The sequence below is a fragment of the Hylobates moloch genome, unplaced genomic scaffold (genome assembly GCF_009828535.3).
Source record: "Hylobates moloch isolate HMO894 unplaced genomic scaffold, HMol_V3 SCAFFOLD_15, whole genome shotgun sequence".
Taxonomy (NCBI): domain Eukaryota; kingdom Metazoa; phylum Chordata; class Mammalia; order Primates; family Hylobatidae; genus Hylobates; species Hylobates moloch.
Window position 1 is genome coordinate 78,832,849 of NW_026652290.1, and position 23,856 is coordinate 78,856,704.

Below are 23,856 nucleotides of genomic sequence, written 5' to 3' on the forward strand. Positions count from 1 at the left end.
TGCTCTAAGGCCTCCAAAATAAAAGGGCTCAGCTAGTATGCTGGCAGGGGACTCACAGGGAGGTGTGATGGGCTGGTGCTGGGGCCTGGGATGGTGGCCAGCTCTGCTGGGCATGGTGTTCTGGTGGCCTCGGGTGCAGCTGAGGTTTTCCTTTAGTTACTCAGCTGACTTGGGAAGAGATGGGGCTCCGGGAATCAGGAGGCAAAAGCTCCCATGTCCACCCCAAGTTAATTACCCAAGAGAGTCCTCTGCAGTAATTCAGAGTTGCAGCTCCAAAGTGTAAGTAGAAGCGGAAGCAGTGAAGACATGCCTGTTGCAAGATCTCATTGAGTGGAAAAAGCAAGATACACCATTGACAGGAAAATGAGATATGTGTACAGCATGCCTACCATTGTATAACACAGAAAAAGAAATAAGAAGTTATATTTGTGTTTGCTTGTATATACCTAAAGAAATTCCAGAAGGATATATAAAATCCTCAAAACATAAGTAGAGAGTACGTGGGAAGTGGGCAGATGGAAGCAAGGTTGAGACAGAGACCTTTCACTGTATCCTATTTTATGCTTTGTGTTTTTTTAAAAAATAGCATGTGATTAAACAAGCAGGCAAATAATGAAATATTTAAGGCCTAAGTATATAAACTGAACAAAACAGAATTTGAAAAGTTGGACAATCAAGTCCCCCTAAGCAAGGCTCCTTCCCACTGGGTGACATGCCCTTCCTAAAGTGCTTTCCTGTAGGAAAGTCAGAATGGAAGAGGCTGGGAGCCATTTTTGGATACTGAGGGTCTCGCTGAATGCCTGGCCTAGCAGGGGCTGGGAGCCATTTTTGGATACTGAGGGTCTCGCTGAATGCCTGGCCTAGCCCTGTGCTCATCGATGAAAATCCCTTCTCTCCTTCCTTTGCACACACATGAGTCTCCATTCTGTACCAAGTGCTGTGGTGAGTGATGAGACATGGTCCCTGCCCTCATGCGGCATGTAGGAGAGTAAAGGAGGCTAAGAAGAAACACGTAATTGCCAGAGAATCACTTAGCTGAGACTGTAATGAACTCCCCGAGAGAAGCACAGCAGGCTCTGACAGTGTGATGGGCAAGGAACTTGGCAAAGCATTCCCTGAGAAGCAACACCTAGGCTGAGACCTGAAGGAGGAATGTACCTAGGCAAAAAGGGCACAGGGGAGAGTGGTCAGGGAGAAGGAAGACTAAAGACACGTGCCTTCTACAGGCCCTGGACATAGTCTAATATGGCCAGAGCCCAGCAGATGACGGGGAACGGCTGAGGGGGAGGCGGGGCCTGATGCAGGACCCTGGAGGCTGTGTGGAAGATAAAGGTCTTTATCTAATCACAATGTGATGAGTTTTAAGTAGGGGATGAGGCATGAAATGGCTAGATTTGCGTTCTTAAGAGATCACGCTGATGGACGTACAGAGATGAGAAGGAGGCAAGAGGGGCCGCCCATTAGGAGGTCCTGCAGTTCACCAAGGGAGAGGCGGTGGTGGCTGCAATGAGGGTAGTGGGGAGGAGGATGGAGAAAGGCAACTCAAATGGAAAAGGTTAGCAGGGGGAATGGACTTGATGACTAGCTGTGATGGGGAGAGAGAGATTGCACCCCATTTCTGGTCTGTTTAGAAAGGAAGACAGGGTGCCATTTACTGAGCCAAGGAATTTGAGAGTGAGCAGATTTGAGGAGGACCATCCAGGGCTGTTTGGGAGTATACTGAATGTGAAGGACCCCTGGCCAGCTGAGGGAAGAAAGTGAGTAGGGAACTGGAAACACAGTCCTGGAGGCTGGAAGATGGGTCTGGCTGGGGATACCCCTTCCTGAGTGCAGGGAGGGAAGTGGGAGAGTGCTGTGCAGGGGAGAGCACAGGGTACCCAGAGGATCCAGGGCCCAGGCCTGAGGAACAAGAGAGGCGGTGACCAGAATCCATTCATGAAGGAGCGGAACAGGGGCTGGCCAGTGATACCAGCAAGGAGCTGAGAAGAGCTCCTTGAGGGGGTCCATCAAAGACTCACCCAAGAGGCATCCAGGTCAAAGTCTTCCTTGGCTCTCAGTTGAACTAGTTATAATCATTTAATTGCACTAGTTATAATCATTTAATGCTTCGAGATTTTACATAAAAATCTGGATTTCGTGCTTCTCTTGGAAAGCCAGATCTGGTGAGGTGAAGTCCTCGTTGCTGCTGGGGGATCATGAGAGGTCTCCATTTACCCTGCCCCACCCAGTCCTGTTCACCTTCCACGGCTCCTGCTGGGCTCTTGCAGGCATTTAACTTTGCAATATGTGATAAAATGGAAAGAACAGAGAGCTAAGAGCTGTTTCTGTTTTTCACCAAACAGTTACGTAGCTCCTACAATGTGCTTGGCACTGTTCTCAGCCCTTGGGATGCGTCTGAGAAATAAGCTGGAAAATGTTCCTGCCCTCACGAAGCTCAGTCTTGTGGAAAGAAATAGACAATAAACATAATACATAATATATACAGTGGGTTAGAAAGTGGAAACTGCTATCAGGGATCAACTGAGCAGGATAAAGGTGGATAGGGAAGGGGACAAGGTTTAGTTTTTTGTAAAAAAAAAAAAAAAAAAGCCTCACTGAGAAAATGCTACTGAGTCAACCTATGAAAACGTTGGCACTCAGAGGGCAGCAGGAGAAAGGGGTAGCAAAGGAGATGGAGAAACAGCCGCCCAATGCCAGAGGAAACCCAGTCCCAGAGGGCAAGGACAAGGAGGACTTTAACACGGAGGGGCTTGGCTGAGCCATTGAATGTGGCTGGAAGGCTCCAAGGCAGGGGTCCTGAAAGCTTCAAAGAGCCACAAGGGGCCAAGGAGAAATGGGGAGGTGATGAGGACATCAAGGCAGAGAAGTGCAACAGAAGTCATTTCCACGAGTAGCAAGAACCACGCTCGGAGTCAGAGGCCCAGCCCAGAACACACATTGAATTTGGAAAGTTGGATAAACTAGTCCCCCTAAATAAGACTAGTACCCCCGAGGCCTCCTCACTGGCTTGGGGCAAGGGCGGAGGACTTTGGAGGCTGGCAAGAGAGGCACCCTCCAAACCAGGTTCTCCCCAGCAGCCAGAGCTATCTTCTAGGTGTACCAGCCAGGTCGGAGGAAGGAGGAGGAAGGAGGAGGAGGAGGAAGGAGGAAGAAGGAGGAAGGAGGAAGGGGAAAGGAGGAAGGAGGAAGGAGGAGGAGGAGGAAGGAGGAAGGGGAAAGGAGGAAGGGGGAGGAGGAGGAAGGAGGAAGGAGGAGGAAGGAGGAAGGGGAAAGGAGGAAGGAGGAAGGAGGAGGAGGAGGAGGAGGAGAAGAAGAAGAAGAAGAAAGAAGAAGAAAGAAGAAGAAGAAGAAGAAGAAGAAGAAGAAGAAGTGCTCAGTAAATATTTGTTTAATAAATAAATGCATGAATGAACAGACTCTATTTGCCTCCTTCACTTCTCTTATCCCAATTGTGGCTACCTATTGATATATTTTTAATTTATTAAAAATAATAAATAATCCCACAGGACTGGAAACTTCACAAGGCAGAGACCAGGGCTCACTAATACTTATTCAGCATCTAGCACCATGCCTGGCATGTTGGAAGTGCTCAATAGATAGTAGTTCATTGAATGAGTGAATGAAAGAGAGAGGGAGGAGAGTAAGGGCAGAGGGGAGAGAAGGAATGAGGTGAGGGAAAGAGGATAGGAAGGAGGAAAAAAAAAACTACAGAAAAGGGTAACATGTTCTGATGTGGAATTTTCTAAAACATGGTACATGCACCCTCAGATACCTACAAAATGGTTTTAGATCTTTCAAAAATTTGTTTACAATAATTTACATTAGGCAGGGCGTGGTGGCTCACACCTGTAATCCCAGCACTTTGGGAAGCCGAGGTGGGTGGATCATGAGGTCAGTAGTTCGGAACCAGCCTGGCCAACATGGCGAAACCCCATCTGTACTAAAAATACAAAAATTAGCTGGGCATGGTGGTGGGTGCCTGTAATCCCAGCTACTCAGGAGGCTGAGGCAGGAGAATCTCTTGAACCCGAGAGGCGGAGGTTGCAGTGAGCCGAGATCACACCACTGCACTCCAGCCTGGGTAACAAAGCAACACTCCATCTTGAAAAAAAATTACATTAATTCATTATGGCAAGTGATATTGATTTTCTACTTATGACAATGGTATAAAATTTCTTTGTAAAATACAGGCTGGGTGCAGTGGCTCATGTCTGTAATCCCAGCACTTTGAGAGGCTGAGGTGGGTGGATCACCTGAGGTCAGGAGTTCAAGACCAGCCTGGCCAACATGGTGAAACCTTGTCACTACTAAAAATACAAAAATTAGCCGGGCATGATGGTGGGTGCCTGTAATCCCAGCTACTCAGGAGGCTGAGGCAGGAGAATCACTTGAACCCGGGAGGAGGAGGTTGCAGTGAGCCAAGATAGCACCATTGTACTCCAGCCTGACCATCGCAGTGAGACTCCGTCTCAAAAAAAAAAAAATTTCTTTGTAAAACACATATAATCAGGTAAATATTGGAAGTTGATTAAAAGAACAAGAAAAGCAAGTAATAGTGCAGACAGTTGAAGATGGCAAATTTTGTGACTATGATGTGCAAACGACTGAATTTTGGGGCATTTGGATGGGTGGAAGAAGCCAAGTCTGGAAGTCATGGTCCCTGGTCTGTCACCCTTGTCCTGTCTTAGCTCGGAGGGGTGACCCTGGGCAGACTGCTTGTTAACTTCCCTGTACCTCAGCTTTCACAGATTTCAAAAGGGGACAGGTAACATCACTTGCTTGACACAGTACAAGCATTGTTACATCGTAGAGATGGCTGTGCTGAGAATGCACAAGGGGTTTTCCCATGTGAGAGATGATTCCTAGGGCAGGGCCAGTCTCTGTATTATGTATCTAAATCCAGCAGGACTGCATGAATTTCCAGTGGACCAGATCTTTTCTGATTGGCTCTTGAGCCACAGCGATGCTGTCATGGACACAGGTGGGCAGTGCCCACCCTCCCTCCCCTCCTCTCTGTTCTCCATCACAGGTCCCTGATGAAGACCTGCCACAGGTAACGAAGGTATGGAAGTGGCAGAGGTGATGTCAGCACAGTTGAGTTGCTTCTGTTCCCTCTGAAACGTTGGAGGACACAGATGTACACAGTGCCTCATCTCAGGAAGCACAGACATGCGCTCCTTTTCCCACCAGAAGAGCAAGTCATCTCAGGCCCCATTCTCTTGGCAGCAGCCCTCTGCACTGTGCCTGAACTCTCAGTGGCAACTGCCCTTAATCCTTCCCATTCCATGATGATGAGCAGAGGTGGGAGGGAGAAAGCTGGACAGAGAAAGGGGGAAGGGAGTGAGTGTGTGTGTGTGTGTGTGTGTGTGTGTGTGTGTGTGTGTGTGTGTAGGGGGAGGAGCCCAGGAGAGCACAGCCATGGGTGAGGGGCAGTGACTCACAGCTTTCAAGATGCTGACAGCCTCCTTGCTGAGCCAGACTGGGTACAGCACGTCGTCATGGAGAATGGACTCAAATAGGTCGTCCTCATTGTCGGCCTCAAAGGGAGGCTGTCCAGCCATCATCTCGTACATCAGCACCCCCAGGGCCCACCAGTCCACAGAGGGGCCGTACTCCAACTCTTGCAGGATCTGTTCAGGAAACCGGCAATGTCAGGCACCATCAAAGGCTCCCACCCCAGTAACACCCGTGCTATGAACGCCCGTGGGAAGGACTTCAATTCCAACTTACTCCTCCCTACAATTGAGTCCTAGTCCTAGAAGTTCTAAATCAGCAAATTCAGTGACAGTTGAGTTTGGAGGCACTATGCTGGGGGCCGGCTATCATCTTTCCCAAGTCAACATCGACAGTCTGTATTCCAGTGGGAACAAATTCCTATTTCTTTGAGCACCAGATAAAGTTCCTGACTGGCATGAGGGCCACGTTTAAAAACACTGCATATTTTGACACTAAAATCAGGGTCAGGGGAGCATGATGCAGACGGAGAGAACAAGCGAGCTGTAAGTGACTCAGAGTGCAGCGAGGTCAGGTCTCCCATCTCACACAGTCCAGGGCACAGCTCACTGCCTGAGTGGAAAGGTGAGCAGAGGTCTTCTTTAAATGGTGCAACGCTCAATTTACCTGAGCCCTGTGCTCCTGGAGAGGAAACTGCAATGAATAAGTCTCCCCCACCCTGTAATGGTCTACCTATAAAGGACCACTATACTCTTGCATATTCTAAGAAAAAACCCATCTCTATTGTTCATCATGATTCCCATAAGATCCACTGAGGAATCTCCCGCTTTGCCTGCCTCTACGAAACCCTAGGCCCCCTTCCTTTGGGGCCACCTTCGCTAATGAATCCTCTGTTGCAATAGCCAGAATCGAACCATCTCCTTGATTGTCTGGTGCATTTTGTCTTTGACAATGGTCACTTGTCTTATCTATGCTGTCTCTCTTTTTCCTCTAGCCAAATGTGTAGAGTCAAATTCACTTAGATTAAATGCATGTATGACATGATGCTACTGAATACAAGACATCTTTTCTGGCTGGGCGCAGTGGCTCACACCTGTAATCCTAGCACTTTGGGAGGCTGAGGTGGGAGGATCACTTGAGTCCAGGAGTTCAAGACCGGCCTGGGCAACATGGTAAGACCCTGTCTCTTAAAAAAAAATTAGCCGGGCATGGTGGTACATGTCTGTAGTCTCACCTTCTCAGAAGGCTGAGGTGGAAAAATCACTTGAGCCCAGTAGGTTGAGGCTGTAGTGAGTCATAATCATGCTACTGCACTTCAACCTGGGTAACAGAGTGAGACCCTATCTCAAAAAAAAAAAAAAAAGGATATTTTCTGATTGGCTACTCTATTTGATCTGCTCTACATACACATATGTCATAAATACATGATACACACACATATAAATATGTAGCAAGTCAATGATATATATATATATTCATATATATATATATATGTATATGGAGATGAGATCCAATAGAAAAGACTAGAATTTAATATCACCTTTCAGCTATATAGAGCTTTGTATTTTACAGTATGCCTTTAAAATATAACATATATAAATAAAATATGTAGCAGGTCAATGATGTGTTTGGCTCAGAGGAAAAATAAATGCTGAGCTATCCCCTCTACAAGGAAGAGATCATGAGGTGACATTCCCATTCCACAATTATTTTCTCTTATTAGAGTGAGATTAGGCATGGCTCTGCCCAGAAACAGGAGGGTGGATGAGATGACCTATCCAGGTCCATAATTCTATAAAGAATTTTAAAAAGTGAAGGAGAAACAAGGTTGGAGTGCATGTCCTGAAAGGGGGAACACTTTGAGGACCCTGAAAAAAAAGGCAAAGTTCATGCCCAGTCATTCCAGCCCATGGGACACCTTGGGCAGATAACATCTCAGGCTGGGGACAAGGCTCCAATTTAGTTCTCAGATTTCATGGTGGTCAGGGAAGAGGAGGCTGAATTCAAGTATCTGAACTTTCTGTGGTCTACTGAAAATACCCTTCTAGAGGTTACAAATTGCTTAGGATGAACTAGAAAGATTTGGATAGAAGAAGCATTTAGAAACAGTTAAAACACTCACAGTTTAGAATCTTCTGAACTTGGAATGAAAAGGAATTTGAGAAAATGCAGCCAACTCTACATTACTTGGGGCTGGTAATCTGTTTAGCTAATACCTTTGGTCTAAGCCCAGTGGTTAGTGTTCCTTGAGCTGTAAGGTCAGAGCTATGGGCTCCACTGTCCTGAGGAGCCAGTGGTTCTGCTATGCTCCAAAGCCAATGCCAACTCCTCCCTCAACCTCAAAAGACACATCGCCCAACTTAAGACCCCTGCCTGTTCCTACGAGTTGCAGGCACTTTCTCACTTTCCACATACCACTGCGTCGCTAGTTATTTTTTCATGGCCAACTGTCTCCCCGGTGCAACTATAAGGTACCAGAGGGTAGGAACTGTAACATGCTACTTAGCCCACTGCTGTGGCCAGCCTGTTCTATTATCCAGGAGACAGTCAACATCTTGTGACTGGCTAGCATGCATGGCCACTGTGTGTATCTACTGGGCATGCTCCCTTCTCTTCTGGCCTCAGGGGACACTGGGTGCTACAGTGGCCGCCCTCCAGCTTCTCGGAAGGAGGTAGCTGGGTTCTGTGCCTTCAGGGGGTGGGGAGAAGGTGGCTTGTGTGTGCTGAGACTGGATGGTGCTGTGGAAACCACAGAGCTGCCCTGCCACCCTGCTCCAGGCCCCTTCCACAGCCTTCTCATTTTGGGTGGCATCTTTTGTAAGATTCCTTTTAGGCTTGACTCTGATTATCTGCTTCCTAATTAACTGTCGGCCGTGGATCTGGGCAGAAGGGCAAGGCTTCCATGCCACGGGAAGTCACCTTGTGAGTCAGCCAACCCCTCAAGTGCGTCAGAGCTTGGGAGAAGGGAGAAGGCATTGGCCCTGATGATGCTATTACCAAAGGCTGGTGGTCACTTCCTGGGAAGCAGGGGCTGGGAGTGGGAAACCAGAGGGGGTGCCATGGGGCATACCATGTGGCAGGAAGATAAGCCTTGGGGCAGACCTCACGCCTCCGAAGGTGTCTCTGGTTTTGAGGTTAGCTCAGCACCTTATCACCTCTCCCATTTGAATAGAGGCTTCTGCTTTCTCAAGCATTTCCATGCTCTAATCTCATTAGATTCTCAAAGCAGCTTGATGAGGTAGGTAGGGCAGGAGTTACGGCTCCCATCTGAAAGATGAGAAACCTGAGACTCAAAAACATTTTGTGACTTCAGCAAGTCATCAAATGTACATGTGTGCATTTGTGGTCAAGTCTGGACTCAAGACTCAATTCTCAGGATTGTTTCCTATCTCATCACACAACCCAACAATGATGATAACCATGAAGCCACCATTTAGCCAGCGCTCCCTGTGGGCTGGGCACTGGGCTAATGCTTTAGAGGCATAATCTCATTTAATCTTCCCAGTAGCCCTCGATGAAGGCAGCAATACCTTTATCAGCTGTAATTTGCCTACAGCAAGACCAGGGATTGTCATTGCCAGCGCAGAGATGTTTCTGCATGGTAGGCACAAAGGCCAGAGCAGGAAGGAAGAGTGTCTGTGCTTCACTGTGAACAGAGATCAGAGTTGTTCATTGTGAACCTCGCCAATGGACTGCTTTTCATGAAAGCTGAGTGGCTATTTTGTTCATCATAAAGTGAATGTTCTGTCTTGAGTTGGGTCCTTAACTATACCATGGGCTGTCAACTGTCAGACTATGGCATCGACTTACAGAGGAACTGGAACTGAGTATTCTGACAATGAAGAATGAATGAAGAAGACGAGAAAAGCAGTTCCCTGTTGAAGGCTCTGGCTTTTATTTATTGCTCCTTGAAGGTTGAATTCCTAGGGTTCTTGCTAAGGGAATACACTCACAGAAAGACTGAAATCCCTACTCTTCAGATCTCTTAGAAGATAAAGGTTCTAAAGGGAAACTACCTATCACTCATCACCTTCGTTTCGAGATGTTCCTCAGGCCTCCCCTGTCTTGTGTGGTCTGTGGAGCCTCCTGACCATCAGTCCCTCACTCCCTGCCTTCTGATATGCATGGCTGTGGCCTGCCTTCTTCCTGGGATGGATTTGACTAGGACTCTCCTCCACTGGAACCCTGAGTGGGTCCACAGATCCTACAGGATCAAAGCCACATTCCTTGGGTCTTTATCCCAATCTCATTCATTACCATGAGCACCAGGAAGCCCTGTGATCTAGCTATACTTTTTAACTGTCCTGGAAAAGACCAAGATGTTTTTGTCCCTTGGCCTTTGCTCATGTTGGAATGTCATAAGTTCTCATTTTTTAACAAACCTTCCTAAGATCCTGATTTGTGTGCCTGATTTGTGTTGCAGTACCCAGATTAGAAACACAGACCCTGCCCTCAAAGGATCTAGGGCCCAGGGACACTGAACCTCCTTTCCTGTCCTGCCCCCATTCCAATCCTGTTGTTTTCAGGAATACCCTCCCCACCCCTTCCGCCAAAGGAAATCCTCATTCTTTACAACTCAATTCATCCACCAGGTGCTCCAAGAAGCCTTTCCTGATCCCTGAGGATACCATCTTGTTTTATGTGCCTATTTATTCTGCTTAATTAGTTGTTTACTTATCTATCACTCCCTTTAGACCAAAAGCTTCTTTAGAATAGGGACAAGTGTCTCAGTCAATTCTTTATCTCCACATTGCTTTGTGCCTAGCAGGTGCTCAAACAATGCCCACTGAAAGAAATGAGCTCTGAATGTGCTAATACCTATCTGCCATCTTAGGGCGATGTTTAGTGGGGATTGGTACTTCTTTCCTATCTTACACGTCTCAGAACGATGAAGATCATTTTGATTGTCTATGACAGGCCATGTCTTAAATCTGAATCATATCACACTAGGTATCTCTCAGTTTGGGCAGGAATAAGGCAAAAAAACACTTCATGCCGAGTAAAACATCCCAAACAACTTTCACGAAAGGCAACCTATGGGAGTGGTTCACGGTGAACATCTCTGATATCTGTATATAATGAGGCACAGTCACTCTCCTCTTCCTGCTCCATCCTGTGTACCCACAGCATAGAACTGCCACTATGCAGGAAATGGCAAACAGTTCCTGGTTTTACTGTTAGCAAATTGTAGCTGATAAAGTGAAGTGCTCCTATGATCAATGATGCTCCTTTATTCTGATTTTATTTTTTACTTTTTTTTTTATTGAGACAGGGTCTTCTTGCTCTGTCACCCAGGCTGGAGTGCAATGGTGCAATTATGGCTCACTATAGCCTCAACCTTCTGGGCTCAATTGATCCTTTCACCTCAGCCTCCCAAGTAGCTGGGACTACAGGTTTGCACCACTATGCCTGGCTAATTTTTGTATTTTTTGTATAGACAGGGTTTCACCATATTGCCCAGGCTGGTATTGAACTCCTGGGCTCAAGCGATCTGCCTGCCTTGGCCTCCCAAAGTGCTGAGATTACAGACGTGGGTCACTGTGCCTACCCTGTTCTGATTTTAAAGACATGAAAACAATAATAAAAGTCAACACATTTCTCTTGGTCCTAGATTTATTGGTGGTTCTGGACTAGGATGGGAAAGAGATGTTCAGTGAGAACTTGCCCGGGTTTGGGAAATAGCCTGTTACTCTCATCTCACTCATCATCTCCCCAACGCTAGGACTTTTTGACAGACATCAGTCAGCAAACTTTTTACCTTTCCTTTTCTCCCTCCTTCCTAGAATCCATCCTGGTTTTCCAGAGCCTTCCCCCAGCACCACTAGATGACCCCAGTGCATGGGTTTGGACCCCTGCCTCAGTCCTGGCACCAGGAGGAGGTGAACCTTTGCACACAGGTCTTACCTCGGGAGCTATGTAGTCAGGAGTCCCACAGAATGTGGTGGTCGTCACACCATTCAGAATCCCTTCCTTGCACATCCCGAAGTCAGCCAGCTTGCAGTGACCTTCTGCATCCAGAAGGATGTTGTCCAGTTTCAAATCCCTGCAAGAAAGGCCAGGACCATATTGTCAATACGTCACTCACCCCAACTCAAGTCTTCTTGAGTTGGAGGTATGTGCCTATCTTAGGGAAATCTCCAGAAAAAAAGTCCTGAAAGAAGCTTGCTTTTCTTGAAACCCATCTCAGTCCAGGGGCTCTCTCTCATGTTAGTCAGCCCCTAACGGCACCTCCGCTTTCTTCAGCAAGAGGGAGGAACTTCTGTAACCCCAGGAATATATCAAGACTGCTGTGGTTTTTTTTTGTTTTTTTTTTTTTTTTTTATACTTTAGGTTTTAGGGTACATGTGCACAATGTGCAGGTTTGTTACATATGTATCCATGTGCCATGTTGATTTCCTGCACCCATTAGCTCGTCATTTAGCATTAGGTATATCTCCTAATGCTGTCCCCGCCCCCCCCACCCCCCACCCCACAACAGTACCCGGAATGTGATGTTCCCCTTCCTGTGTCCATAAGTTCTCATTGTTCAATTCCCACCTATGAGTGAGAACATGCGGTGTTTGGTTTTTTGTCCTTGCGATAGTTTACTGAGAATGATGTTTTCCAGTTTCATCCATGTCCCTACAAAGGACACGAACTCATCCTTTTTTATGGCTGCATAGTATTCCATGGTGTATATGTGCCACATTTTCTTAATCCAGTCTATTGTTGTTGGACATTTGGGTTGGTTCCAAGACTTTGCTATTGTGAATAGTGCCGCAATAAACATACGTGTGCATGTGTCTTTATAGCAGCATGATTTATACTCCTTTGGGTATATACCCAGTAATGGGATGGCTGGGTCAAATGGTATTTCTAGTTCTAGATCCCTGAGGAATCGCCACACTGACTTCCACAATGGTTGAACTAGTTTACAGTCCCACCAACAGTGTAAAAGTGTTCCTATTTCTCCACATCCTCTCCAGCACCTGTTGTTTCCTGATTTTTTAATGATGGCCATTCTAACTGGTGTGAGATGGTATCTCACTGTGGTTTTGATTTGCATTTCTCTGATGGCCAGTGATGATGAGCATTTCTTCATGTGTTTTCTGGCTGCATAAATGCTGTGGTTTAATAGATCTAAGTCAGTAGGTATATATGGAAGCCCTGCTATGCATCCAAATTCATATTAATCGGACCCTGCTGTGAAAGAAAGAAGCATCTACCCTTGTCCCTCATGAACTAACCATGGGGATCAGCTGGGGGTCCCAGCATGACACATACGGACATCAACGAAACAGATAAGACCATCTAAGAGTCAGGCGCTACTTTATAGAGCACCGTGCGAGCTATCGTGTGTCAGAGCGGGAGACCACAAACAGCTAGTGCAGGCAGTGAGGGCTTCCAGGAAACAGCGCCCCTCAAGAGAAACTTGGCTAGAAGGTAAGGGTTTGATACACTGTGAGGAGAGAAGATGGGAGAGAGGAGAAGGCCAATATAGCTGATGCAAAAGGTAGTGAGGAGGCCAGAGAATTGGGCCCCAGTGAATGGTGAAGCAAGACAGGAATGTTTTGCTCAAAGAGCCTGGAATGCTAGGAAAAAAAATTTGAAATGCATGCTAACAGCAATAAGCATCCTGCCTGCATGAGCACAATGCATTTATAAGATCACTTTCCTAGGGGCAAGCAGGCTGGGTGGGGGAAAGGTCTGGAGGCAGGAAGGAAGGCACATTGCTTATAATCACCTGGACCCACAGAGCCCACGTGGTTCTGTGCAGCAAGCAAGAGCCATAGGGGCATGCCAGTCTCAAACAGTGCAGCTCCCTTGGGGCCTGTTTTACACTTTGGGGTTCTGGGTAAGAATTCCTTACCACCATGCCTGGAACCCACAGGCCTGACCCGGTAGAAGAACCCAGGCTGGATGGTGGTCTCCACCCTGGGCTCCCCCCAACAGCCATTCTGGGATGGAGGGTGAAGGGTCTTGCAAAGAAGGCCCATTCGTCTGCACACAGAAAGCAGGAGGGGTCTGCTGGCGTCAAGATGTGAACTCCGGCCATCGCCAGGGATCCAGGCCTGAGTGCAAAGGTGGGGCAGGAAGCACTTTAGGACCTGCCTGCATTGTACCCATGACCCCATTTCCGCTTACAGCTGGGACTTCTTGAGAAAAAAGAGCATATAAAATGTGCTGCTCTAAGCAAATGCTCATGAACTACAGAAAGAACAGTGAGCCCAACCAAGCTGACCCCCTGGGACCAGGGTTCTCCCACCCCCACCCTAGCCACTGTGTGTGGTCAAGGCCCAGCTCTGGCTGTGGGTGATGGAGCCGTGAGACAAACACTGGGCCAGGACCCAGGGCCTGAGTTTGTAGCACTGGTTGTAGCCTTATCCTAGTAAAGTCACCTTGCTGGTCTGTGACCTTATCTGGTGAATCAGAATGACACGCTCCTGCTTGTAGGCTTATTTGAAGGACTAATGAGATGTGTGTGAAAGTAGAAGGTCTTTAACATTGTCGCACTCACTTTCTTCATGAAGGAACCAAGTTCAAAGGCAACTGGGTGAACTGTCTGCCCACTTGCAAATGTCTGAGTCCTTGAGAAGCTGACAGCTGGGGCCTCACTGAGTCACATGTCCCTCTATCCCTCTATTTTGTAGTATCCAGTGCTGCCAACCCCCATGACACACACGATCAACATAATGGTGATACTAATTGGAAAAGGAACAACAATGATGCTTCTTTATGTGTGGGAAGCACCTCCCAGTTCATGATGCACACTCAGCACTGTGAATTCCATTAAACAGTTCCACTGCACAGCTCTGTGAGTTAGGAGGAGCACACGTGGCAACTACCCTTACAGAAATAAGTCAGTGGAAGCTGGAAGAAGGTAGGTGATTACAGGTGGTGAAGGCTTGGTGGATCTGCTCTGCAAGCCAGCGTCCTTGTCCCTGTGTGCTGCGCTCCTCTGCCCTCTCTGCCTTCACATTGGTTGACTTCCTCCAATGCCAGCCACCAAGTCCAACTTTATAAAATACCCCAAATGCCACCCCCTAAGCACTCTTTTGAAAGCCTTTGTTATGTCCGAGGAAGGACTTCTTCTAATTTTGTATAAATTGAATGGATTCAGAAGATTCCAAGCCAGCTTGAACCTTGCCCCTTTTCTGACTCAGGCTGTAAGACTCCGCCTTTCCTTCTGCCCAGGGTTGCCTCAGGCAGGGCAAAGAAGGAGCAAGGCCTCACTGCTCCCCAGCTCCTGCTCTTCTTTGCCTGCCCCTGCGCTGGCCCCAGATGCTCACCCTCCCTTTGCTTTCTACCCTTTCTTCTCCCCAGGGGAAAGGTGGTCCAGGGTGGCTGCCACAGCCAAGCATCATCTGCAGGCAGCACGCATCATCTGCAGGCAGCACGCATCATCTGCAGGCAGCACGCAGCAGCTGCCCTTGGCTATGACTGGGGGAGGCCCTAGCCAAAATGCTTCTTCCTGCTGTCTTGCCACCGAGGCCTGAAGCCCGCCCCTGGTCACTTCCTCCAATTCCCCCTCTGTATTTCTTGAAAACTCTAACTGTCCATATAAAACCAAGTCCAGGAAGAGTTAGGGACTTATGTTCCTTTCCTTAATGACAGAAAAAGTTAGAGTGGGTCCAAAGACTTCTGGGAGCCAGAACGGCGATTGTCAGACTTTCTATTGCTCTGGGGGTCTTCGGTTCCATTATAAATAAAAGAGCTCACACCTCTGGGACTAAACTTGCCTGGCACTGGGCTCTCAGTGGCAAGCAGTTCACGAGTAGAGTTTCAGTGGATGGGATAGCTCAGGGAAGCCCAGGGCCATGATGGCTCAGGGGTGGGTGTAGGAGCAGGATGCAGTGGAGGTGGAAGGTGGTAGGAAGAGAAAGAACTAGTCCTTCCCTAAGAGATTCCGTCATGGTTTTCTTACCAGCACTGCTACCCCAGGATCTCTGCATTTCCACTCCTTATTCCTGTCCCAGGAGTCTCCTGTCTGTATGTTTTCAGTGCTGTCTCTTTGCTAGGGGCCTGTAGAACTTCCTGGGGAGGAGGACTGGGAATAATGGTTTCCCAGCCTTGCCTACTTTGGGGTCCCGCTGGCAGGGCAGAAGTGGGCAGGCTGTCTATTCTCCTGAGAGTTCCCATGGTGTTCAGTGTTCAGGACATGGCCAGGCATGTAGCAAGTGCTCATCAAACTTGCTGGAGACTGACGGCTTTGCAAAGAGGGACAATTGCCCAGATATTAGTCCCTGTGTACTTGGTCCTCAAATACAAGGCCAGGGTACTTTTGAGGAATGGGACATTTTTTAAGGAGGGGGGTAATTTTTTTAATAGAGGGGTGAAAATCCAGCAAAATTTCTTTCCCAATATGCGAGCCAATGTGACTAGCCTATACTCATTTATCTATTTGCAGTTTCATTCAATTTTTCTTCAATAGGCCATACATTCATGTGTTCAAAAAACCAAAAAGTATGAAAGGGCATGCAGTAAAAATTCTCCCTCCTGCATCCATTCCCTAGTCACCCTTTTCTCTCTCTACAGGCGATTTCTTTTTATTCATGCCCTGTGTATTCTCTTGATCATACTTTAAATATAAATAAGGAAATATGATTATATATTCATTTCCCCTCATTTAACTAAATGGGAGCTTACTGTACACATTCTTCGGGACTTTATCTTTTTCACTTAAAATATATTGAAGCTCTTTCTGTTTTGACACTTAAAGAGCCTTCTAATTCTTTATCGTGGCTATATAATGATCCACTGTATTTATTGGGGGACACTTAGGATGCTTCTAGTATATGCTATTAAAAACAGTGCTGCTGTGGATAACCATCTACATAGGACATTTTGCATATATGTGAAGGTAACTATACACATTTCCTGGAAAATAAATTTCTGAATCAGGTACTACAAGAATGTGAATTTTGATGGATGTTGCCAAACTGCCCTTCTTGGTGGTAGAACAATTTATACGTCCATCAGCAATATATGACAGTGCCTGCTTCCGATATCCTTGCCAACATGGTATATTATCAAGATTTGGTAGCTTGATAGGTGAAAACTGTATCTTATTATATTATTAAGTTTCTCTGTAAGTTTGAGCATGTTTTCATGTATTCAAAAGAGATCTGTATTTTTTTCCATGAATTGTTGCCCATTTTTCTTTTGTGGTGTTTGTTTTTTATCAATTTTTTAGGAGCTCTTTCTATATTAGGAAACAAACTTCATGCATGAAAGGGCATACAGTAAGATAAGAATTGCAAATACTTATCCCAGTTTTTTGTTTGACTTTCGGCATTGCTTATGGTGGTTTTGTCATGCCAATATTATTTATTTTTATGTAATTGAATTGATGTTTTATATCATGGGTTTGGATTTTATGCCTTAATTTGAAAGGCTTTACCCATTTCAAAGTTATAAAAGTATTCTCCCAAGGTTTCGCCTAGTACTTTTATGTTTTCTTTTGATAAATGTAAGTCTTTGATATATTTGGGACTTCTGATAAAAGATGTGTGATATATATCCAACTTCACTTGTTTTCAGAAACTTAGTAAGTTGTCCCAATCCCATATGTTGAATAGGTCATCTTTTCCTCACTGATTGAAATACCACCTTTATCAAATACTAGTACTAAAGCCTCATGCGCACTTGGATTTTTCCTGTACCTTTTATTCTATAACATCACTCTGTACCACTCTGTTTTAATTATTGCAGGTTTATAATGCCTTTTAACACTCGGTAGTACCAGTCTACATATTATTATTTTTCAAACTTACCTGGCCATTCCTGTTTATTTTTCCATATGAACTTTAGAATCATTTGTCTAGTTAAAAAACAATCCTGGTGATGTCTTTATTGTGAATATGTTTAAAGTTATAAATTAACTTAGGGAGAGTTGATATTTTTACGATGTTGAGTCTTCCCTTCTTATCCAATAATACTTTGTGTCTTTCCATTTTTATGTCATCTGTATCCCTTAGGAGAATTTTAAAATTCTCTTATATAGATCATGTAAATTTCTTATGACATTTTATGGCAGATTGCTGGTTGTCCCAATATCTATTCTCAATTTCTTCCTTTGTAAGAGAACATTTACTTTCTATTTTTTAAGCCAGGCACATAGCTATGCAGCCGTGAACTAGAATTAAAAGCTGCCCTTGGAGCTGGGTGTAGTTATGTGACTAGGTTACAGGCAATCAGATATGTGGAAGTCTCCTTAAAAGGAAGAGCCTTACTCTTCTTTTTCCTTCCTCCTTCTATATATTCTCTCTCTCTCTCTCTCTCTATATATATATATATATATATGTATATATACACACACACACATATATATGTTCCTCTATATATTCTGTATATTGCACGAATGAGGATATAATGCCGAAAGTAGTAGCAGCCACCTACAACCATAAAGACAAGGACTAAGTCCTAGGAATGGTAACTGGACCATCAGCCTTCAGATAACTTTCATATGAAAAAGAAATAAACTTGTATCTTATTTAGAGCACGGTTGTTTTGGGTTTATATGTTAACTGCAATGGAATCCACTCAAAATAATCCGGGCTATTATTTTATATTTTAAATTCCTCTGGTAAATGGGGGCTTTCTTCTGTTATGTCTTCTATCTGCTCACACACGTATAGGCTAGGTATTGATTTATGTTTATCATTCTGTGCCCTGCCATTATACTGAACCTTCTATTTTTGTAACAGTTTTCCAGTTGATTCTCCTGGATTTTTCAAATTGTCTGCTACTGATGATTAATTTACCTCTTCCTTTTTAGTATTTATACTTCTAATTCATTTCTTATGTCTGATTGTGTTGACTGGAACCTCAAGAACAATGCTAAGTAATAATGGTGATAGCATCTTTGGTGGTCCCTGATTTTAGGAGGGCCACTCCTAGCATTTCCCCCTCAGCCTGAATGCCTTTGTGATAGCCCCTGTTGCCTGACACCTGGACTGAAGGCTACTTTACTCTCCACTCGACTGAAGACTTAAGAGAACTTCCATGGAACCCCACTTCCTCCCTCAGTGCCAAGAGCCAACTGGGATGTGGGCTATAGGAAGGCGATAAGAACCAGGCTCTTCAGCTTCCCTCGAGTCCAGTGTGTCTTAACCTTGGCATGCTGTGACCAGATTGACATTTGGGGCTGGATAATTCTGTGTTGTGGGGGGCCATGGTGTGTACTACAGGATGTTTACTAGCACCCTGGTCTCTGTGCATTAGATGCTATGAGATGCTATGCATTAGATGCATTAGATGCTATTAGTATGCCCCCTCTCCAGTTGTGACAACCAACTGTGTCTCCAGACATTGCTAAATGTCCCTTGCAGGCCCTCTGGTTGATGACCACTGCTCTAATCTGAGTCTTAAGCAGTGATCAGGGCTCTAATATGGCCTGGCCTGGATCACTAAGCCAGACAGAGATTTGGAAACCACGCCCTGGCTATAAGGAAAGGGTGCATTCGCCTGGCGCATCCTCTGCCATTTTATTCCTGGGAGACGGGAATCCTGACTCTACCAACCCTGCTAACGTTTGGCATCCTCAACCCACATTTTTAAATGTATGAAGAAACTGAGGCTTAGAAAAGGTAACTTGTCTGAGGTCAGTAAGAGGCAGCGTGGGCTGACCCTACATAACTGCCTGTGACTACCTATTAGATAAAATGAGAGAAGTATGAGTTGGAAATCTCTATTTGATGCTTGGACTAAAATTCCTCTGGGCTGGGAAAAGAAATCTTTGTGGTGAGGAGAACATGGAGCCCAAGGGATCACAGACACTACCAGAGCAGACCCACTTCGAGGCAGGACGGTACAATGAAGGCTCTCCTGGAGTAGGAACGAAGATCTCTTCCAGAAAATCACAACATGACAAGAAAGGAAATTCCCTAAACAATGTACTTTTAAAATATTCTATAAAACCTATCTGAGCAGGAAAAAAATAAGACCTAGCAGTTATAGTGTCAGGGGAAAAACAAAAAGTTTGACTTCTAAGACCAACTGTACAAACTAATTTATTAGGGTAGGAAAATGGAAAAGCATCAGTGAGTACAAACAGATCCCTAATGTGATTTTGCCTCAAGGTGGGGAAGAAATGGTCTAAGACTGAGGGAGAACTGGTGTGCAAAGAAGGTCTCGTATCAAGATACCTGCTAGAGGTGGGATGAGACCAGTGGTAGGTCAAATTCTACTTCTAACTTGACAAGAAACTGACTTTGAGACAGGTCTCACTCTGTTGTCCAGACTAGATCATGGCACTACTTGAACTCCCTCCAGGAAGCCTCCTGAGTAGCTGGGATTAGAGGCACGCGCCATCAAGCCCAGGCAATTTTTTTATTTTTTGTAGAGACAGGGTTTCACCACGTTGGTCAGGCTGGTCTTGAACTCCTGACCTCAAATGATCCCCCGCCTTGGCCTCCCGAAGTGCTGGGATTACAGGTGTGAGCCACTGTGCCCAGCAAAGAAACTGACTGTTCATGTCTCTAGCAATGTGTCTAGAATAACTTGAAACACATATTTTGGCTTCTAAGAATTGCCTCCCAGGTTTGGCTATGCATGTATCTAATTCTGTGTATAATAATTTATGTATAAGAAGTTGTTTGTGGCTACATGTGATTTGAGAGGTTGGGTGGGTCCCCAGATTTTCTCTTCCCGATGTCAGACAGGAAGTGAGGCAGTTCTGAATCTGTATCCCAACTCTGCTACTTACCAGCTGGATAAGGTTGGGCTGGTCCAACATATCTTTAAGACTTAGTTTCCTTATCTGTTAACTGGGGATAGCATTGCCATGATGGAATGATGTAACCTCTGCGAAAGCTCTAGCACAGTGCCTGATCCATGATATCCCAGAAATTCTGCCTCCTCCAGGGGTCTCTAACACTCATTTCTTAAAATACACATTCCCTGCCAGTGCAAGTCACTAAATCCCTAAAAATCCTTTTATTTTTGAAAAATACTTACGGTCTTTTATGTGTATAAAGCACTGAGATGGATGCTGTGGGATGAAACATATGAAGTATATGCAACTGTAACTTAGGGGAAAGGGACAAATGATGTGGAACAGAGATGAGACTGACTGAGACTTTTAGCATAGCCCGGTGAGAAAGTCAAGATTCCTTTCCCTGGGACTGGGGAATGACACTGTGCGCGGAAACACAAAGTTCCCAGGGAAGAAAGCAAAGACAGTGGGGCTCACAGGTAGGGGTGAGGCTGTGCAGATGTTGATCAATAGGATTCATGCGACATCTTCCAGACCCTTAAACTTCTCAGGACTGGCTGCCACTGTGTGCTATCACATACAGTATCACTTTCCTTCCCACAACAGCCCTGGGCAGCGGGTATCATCATAGGTTGGCAGATAAAGAACTTGAGGTGGGGTGGGGGTGAGTAAACAAGGCTAGGGAGGTGACTGGGACCTGAACTGTAGATGTTTGGTGGAATCCTGTTTTCTTTACCCTGCACCTCAGCTATCTCATCTGAATTTATCCTTTCCAATTTGGAAAAGTGTATTTTTCTATATTGATGGTAGATTCCCTAAGAATAATAGCCAGGAAACTCTCCTTCTGTAAACCATACAGCATCTAGCAAAGAGTTAGCACGCGTGAGGCCCTTAACATATCAGAAAGAATAGGAAACAATTCTTTTATGCTTGACTTGAAAATTCACCACAGAAGAGCCCTGTAATGCTCCTTTATTCTTCTCTCGTTTTCCAATGCCCTCACTTCCCTGGCATGCAAATTCCACAAAGCTCAGGCCTGAGTGCTGCAGAAATAACAGCAAATTCCTCCAGTTACTTGAAGATAAGAGATTAGAAAAATTACTTCATGTCCTAGAGCAGGCCCTCGACGGAGATTATGAAGAAATCCTGCTTGTTTTGGGACAAATAGTGGAGACTTGTGAATGACTGTGGTCAATCAGACGGGAATATTGGCTCTTCTGGCAGATGTTACCAGGCACCTTCATAAATTTAGCAATACACTTGAGAGAAAGACGTTTTTTGCAGCGCAACATTGTGGCAAATGCTGGTGACTGGCAGGCACCCTCTTCCTGACATTCTCTACACAGGCACCTCCCATCACTCTCAGGAAGCAAGTCCGTCAAAGACCACCAGAGGCCAAACATAAAGGCAAGCAAAGTGCATCTATTGCCCCTCCATAAAAAAAAAAAAAAAAAAAAAAAAAAGCGTAATTTGTTTCTGAGCCCAAGGTAAATTTTTTTCAAGTTCTCCATTGCAGTGCTGATAACCGAGAGTCAACGATAATATTTCATTCTGGGCCAATCTCCAGGGAAAATCTTCTCCAAGTCTTTGCATAGGAAAATTCAATCCTTTAGGAGCAAAATAATTAACTACTTTTCTTCTTCCAAATGCTTTTGTATCCCAAGCTCAGTGTCAAATCTTTTCTATCTCTTACTTCATTTAATCCCACAAGTGCTCTGTGAATCTGGTAAGACTATTATTATCCCTACCTGCTAGATGAGGAAAAAGTTTAAGGGGTTATTTAACTGGCCCAGGACACACAGGTGGTGAGTGAGCAACAGAGTCCACCCTGCCTGACCCCACTTCCATGCTCTGAATCACTTCATTGTGTTGTTTGAGGAGAAAAAAATATACATTGTGTCTATACGCCCACCCTTTCATGGGATAGAGAACACAGTTGTAGTTGTTGGGGTGGTGGTTGTTTCTAACTCATGGAAACATGCTTATAAGATGTAACAGATAAGCCAGACAATGCTATTTTGATCAAATAGATGTCCTCTCAACTGGAGAGAGAAGACTTTTAGCCACTACACTGACAGCTGGAAGCCTGAGGTGTCAAACAACATCTCGGTTTGAAGCCAAAATAAATAGCCGGTACCTGGTTGATCCCGCCAATAGAAAAAATAATAATAAACAGCCTGTGGCTGTACCTGGGCATTAAGCCTTGGAATCACTACAGAATTGCTTATCTGATTGCATGATCATCCAATTACTTTTTTTAAACCCATAACAATGAAAGTACATTCTTATCCTTAATATTCATGGATAAAATCCTGATCCCCGCTGAAAGGAAACAGGCATTGCCTTGTGTTTCCAGCATGTGGGTGAGCTACCCTGACGATCCATCGTGACACTTACACCTAGTTCCCCTATCTCTCTCCAGGCCAATCAACTTGCTCATCAAAACAGCTGTTTGGGCAGAGCCCAGGACAGAGTGACCACAAGCAAGTCACTTTTCTGAGCATTACTGTCCTCAAATATGAGATAAGACGGCTGGATGAGTTAATCCCCAAGGGCCTTTCCAGTCTAAGATCCAGGAAGCGAAGGCAGCTGGAGCCCGTGAAAGAACTTGCTTGAACTTGCAGTCCTGGCTGTTGCACACCAAATGTTTCCCCTTTCCACTTTGGAGCAAACCTTTGCCAGCAGGCATTTTTACACCAAATGTAAATCAAATGATGCTCCCCTGCTGCTTGCATTCTTCAATGGCACCCCAGAAGCAGGGTTGTTAGCATGGTGTGAGAGGCCCTGTGTGGTCCCCCACGGCCTTCTAGCCTCATCTATCCAGTTTGGATCAGGAGAGTGTATGATGATGGATAAGGCTAGAAGGCCAGAGGAACCTTCAGATGGTCCCTGTCTCCTGTTCCACTATGAGTATCTATCCTCCACAAGGGATCATTCCATGAGGGCAGGGTCTCCAAGTCCCCACAGTGTCTGATGCATCCCAGTGTCTCAATACCTACTGGTCAAATGGATGAAGGAATAAGAGCAGAAAAGTGAATTCACAGATCGTGGCCCCAAGCAGCCAGATGATGTGAACATGCATTTCCAAATAATGTATGGAATGACTAAAACATTTTTATTGAAAAGTATTAAAACTAGGCCAAAACCATCAGAGGCAACTGAATCCAACATTCTCTTGCACTCTCCAATCCATTCTCCCTATTATACTCAGGAAGAGAACCAAGAAACACCCTCTTGTTGTGAGGTCTCTGCCTTTATCCCAAAGATGCCTCTCTTGGCCACTTTACCTGAAGCAGCCCCTCACTACCACCCCCAACCCTTCCTTTAATCTCAGTCACAGCACTTTGGTCAGCTCCTCTACAACAATGACCACAATTTGTCATTATTTTGCTTATTGCCTTGAGCATTATTGGTTTCCTCACATGAACTCCAGGAGAACAGAGATGGTGTCTTCATGTTCACAGATTGGTCCTCAGGGCCCTGCAAAGTACCCAGAATTCAATGTTCACTGAATGTCAGAATGAAATGATGGGCAGGGTCTCTATGAAGTCCATTTTAGCATCCATCAAATTGGCGGCATGATTACAACTAATGATACATTCATTGTCTACTTGCCCCTACTATGTAATAATTCTATAATAGTTATTGAGTTTCTACCTAGAGTCTGTTTCAGGATAGGGAGAGGGAAGAAAGACACAATCCCTGTT

The 23,856-nt window shown here is 45.3% G+C and overlaps 1 protein-coding gene across 2 annotated transcripts in view; it reads right to left on the bottom strand.

The window, feature by feature from the left end:
• The window catches only part of PRKCE (protein kinase C epsilon), a 534,020-nt gene that overhangs the window by 29,906 nt on the left and 480,258 nt on the right, over nt 1-23,856 (bottom strand). For both annotated transcript variants that reach the window (XM_032176939.2, XM_032176940.2), the window contains exons 12-13: nt 11,359-11,497; nt 5,442-5,630 (exon numbers count right to left, since the gene is read on the bottom strand). In XM_032176939.2, coding sequence (XP_032032830.1) covers nt 5,442-5,630; nt 11,359-11,497 — 328 coding nt within the window. The remainder of the gene's footprint in view (nt 1-5,441; nt 5,631-11,358; nt 11,498-23,856) is intronic.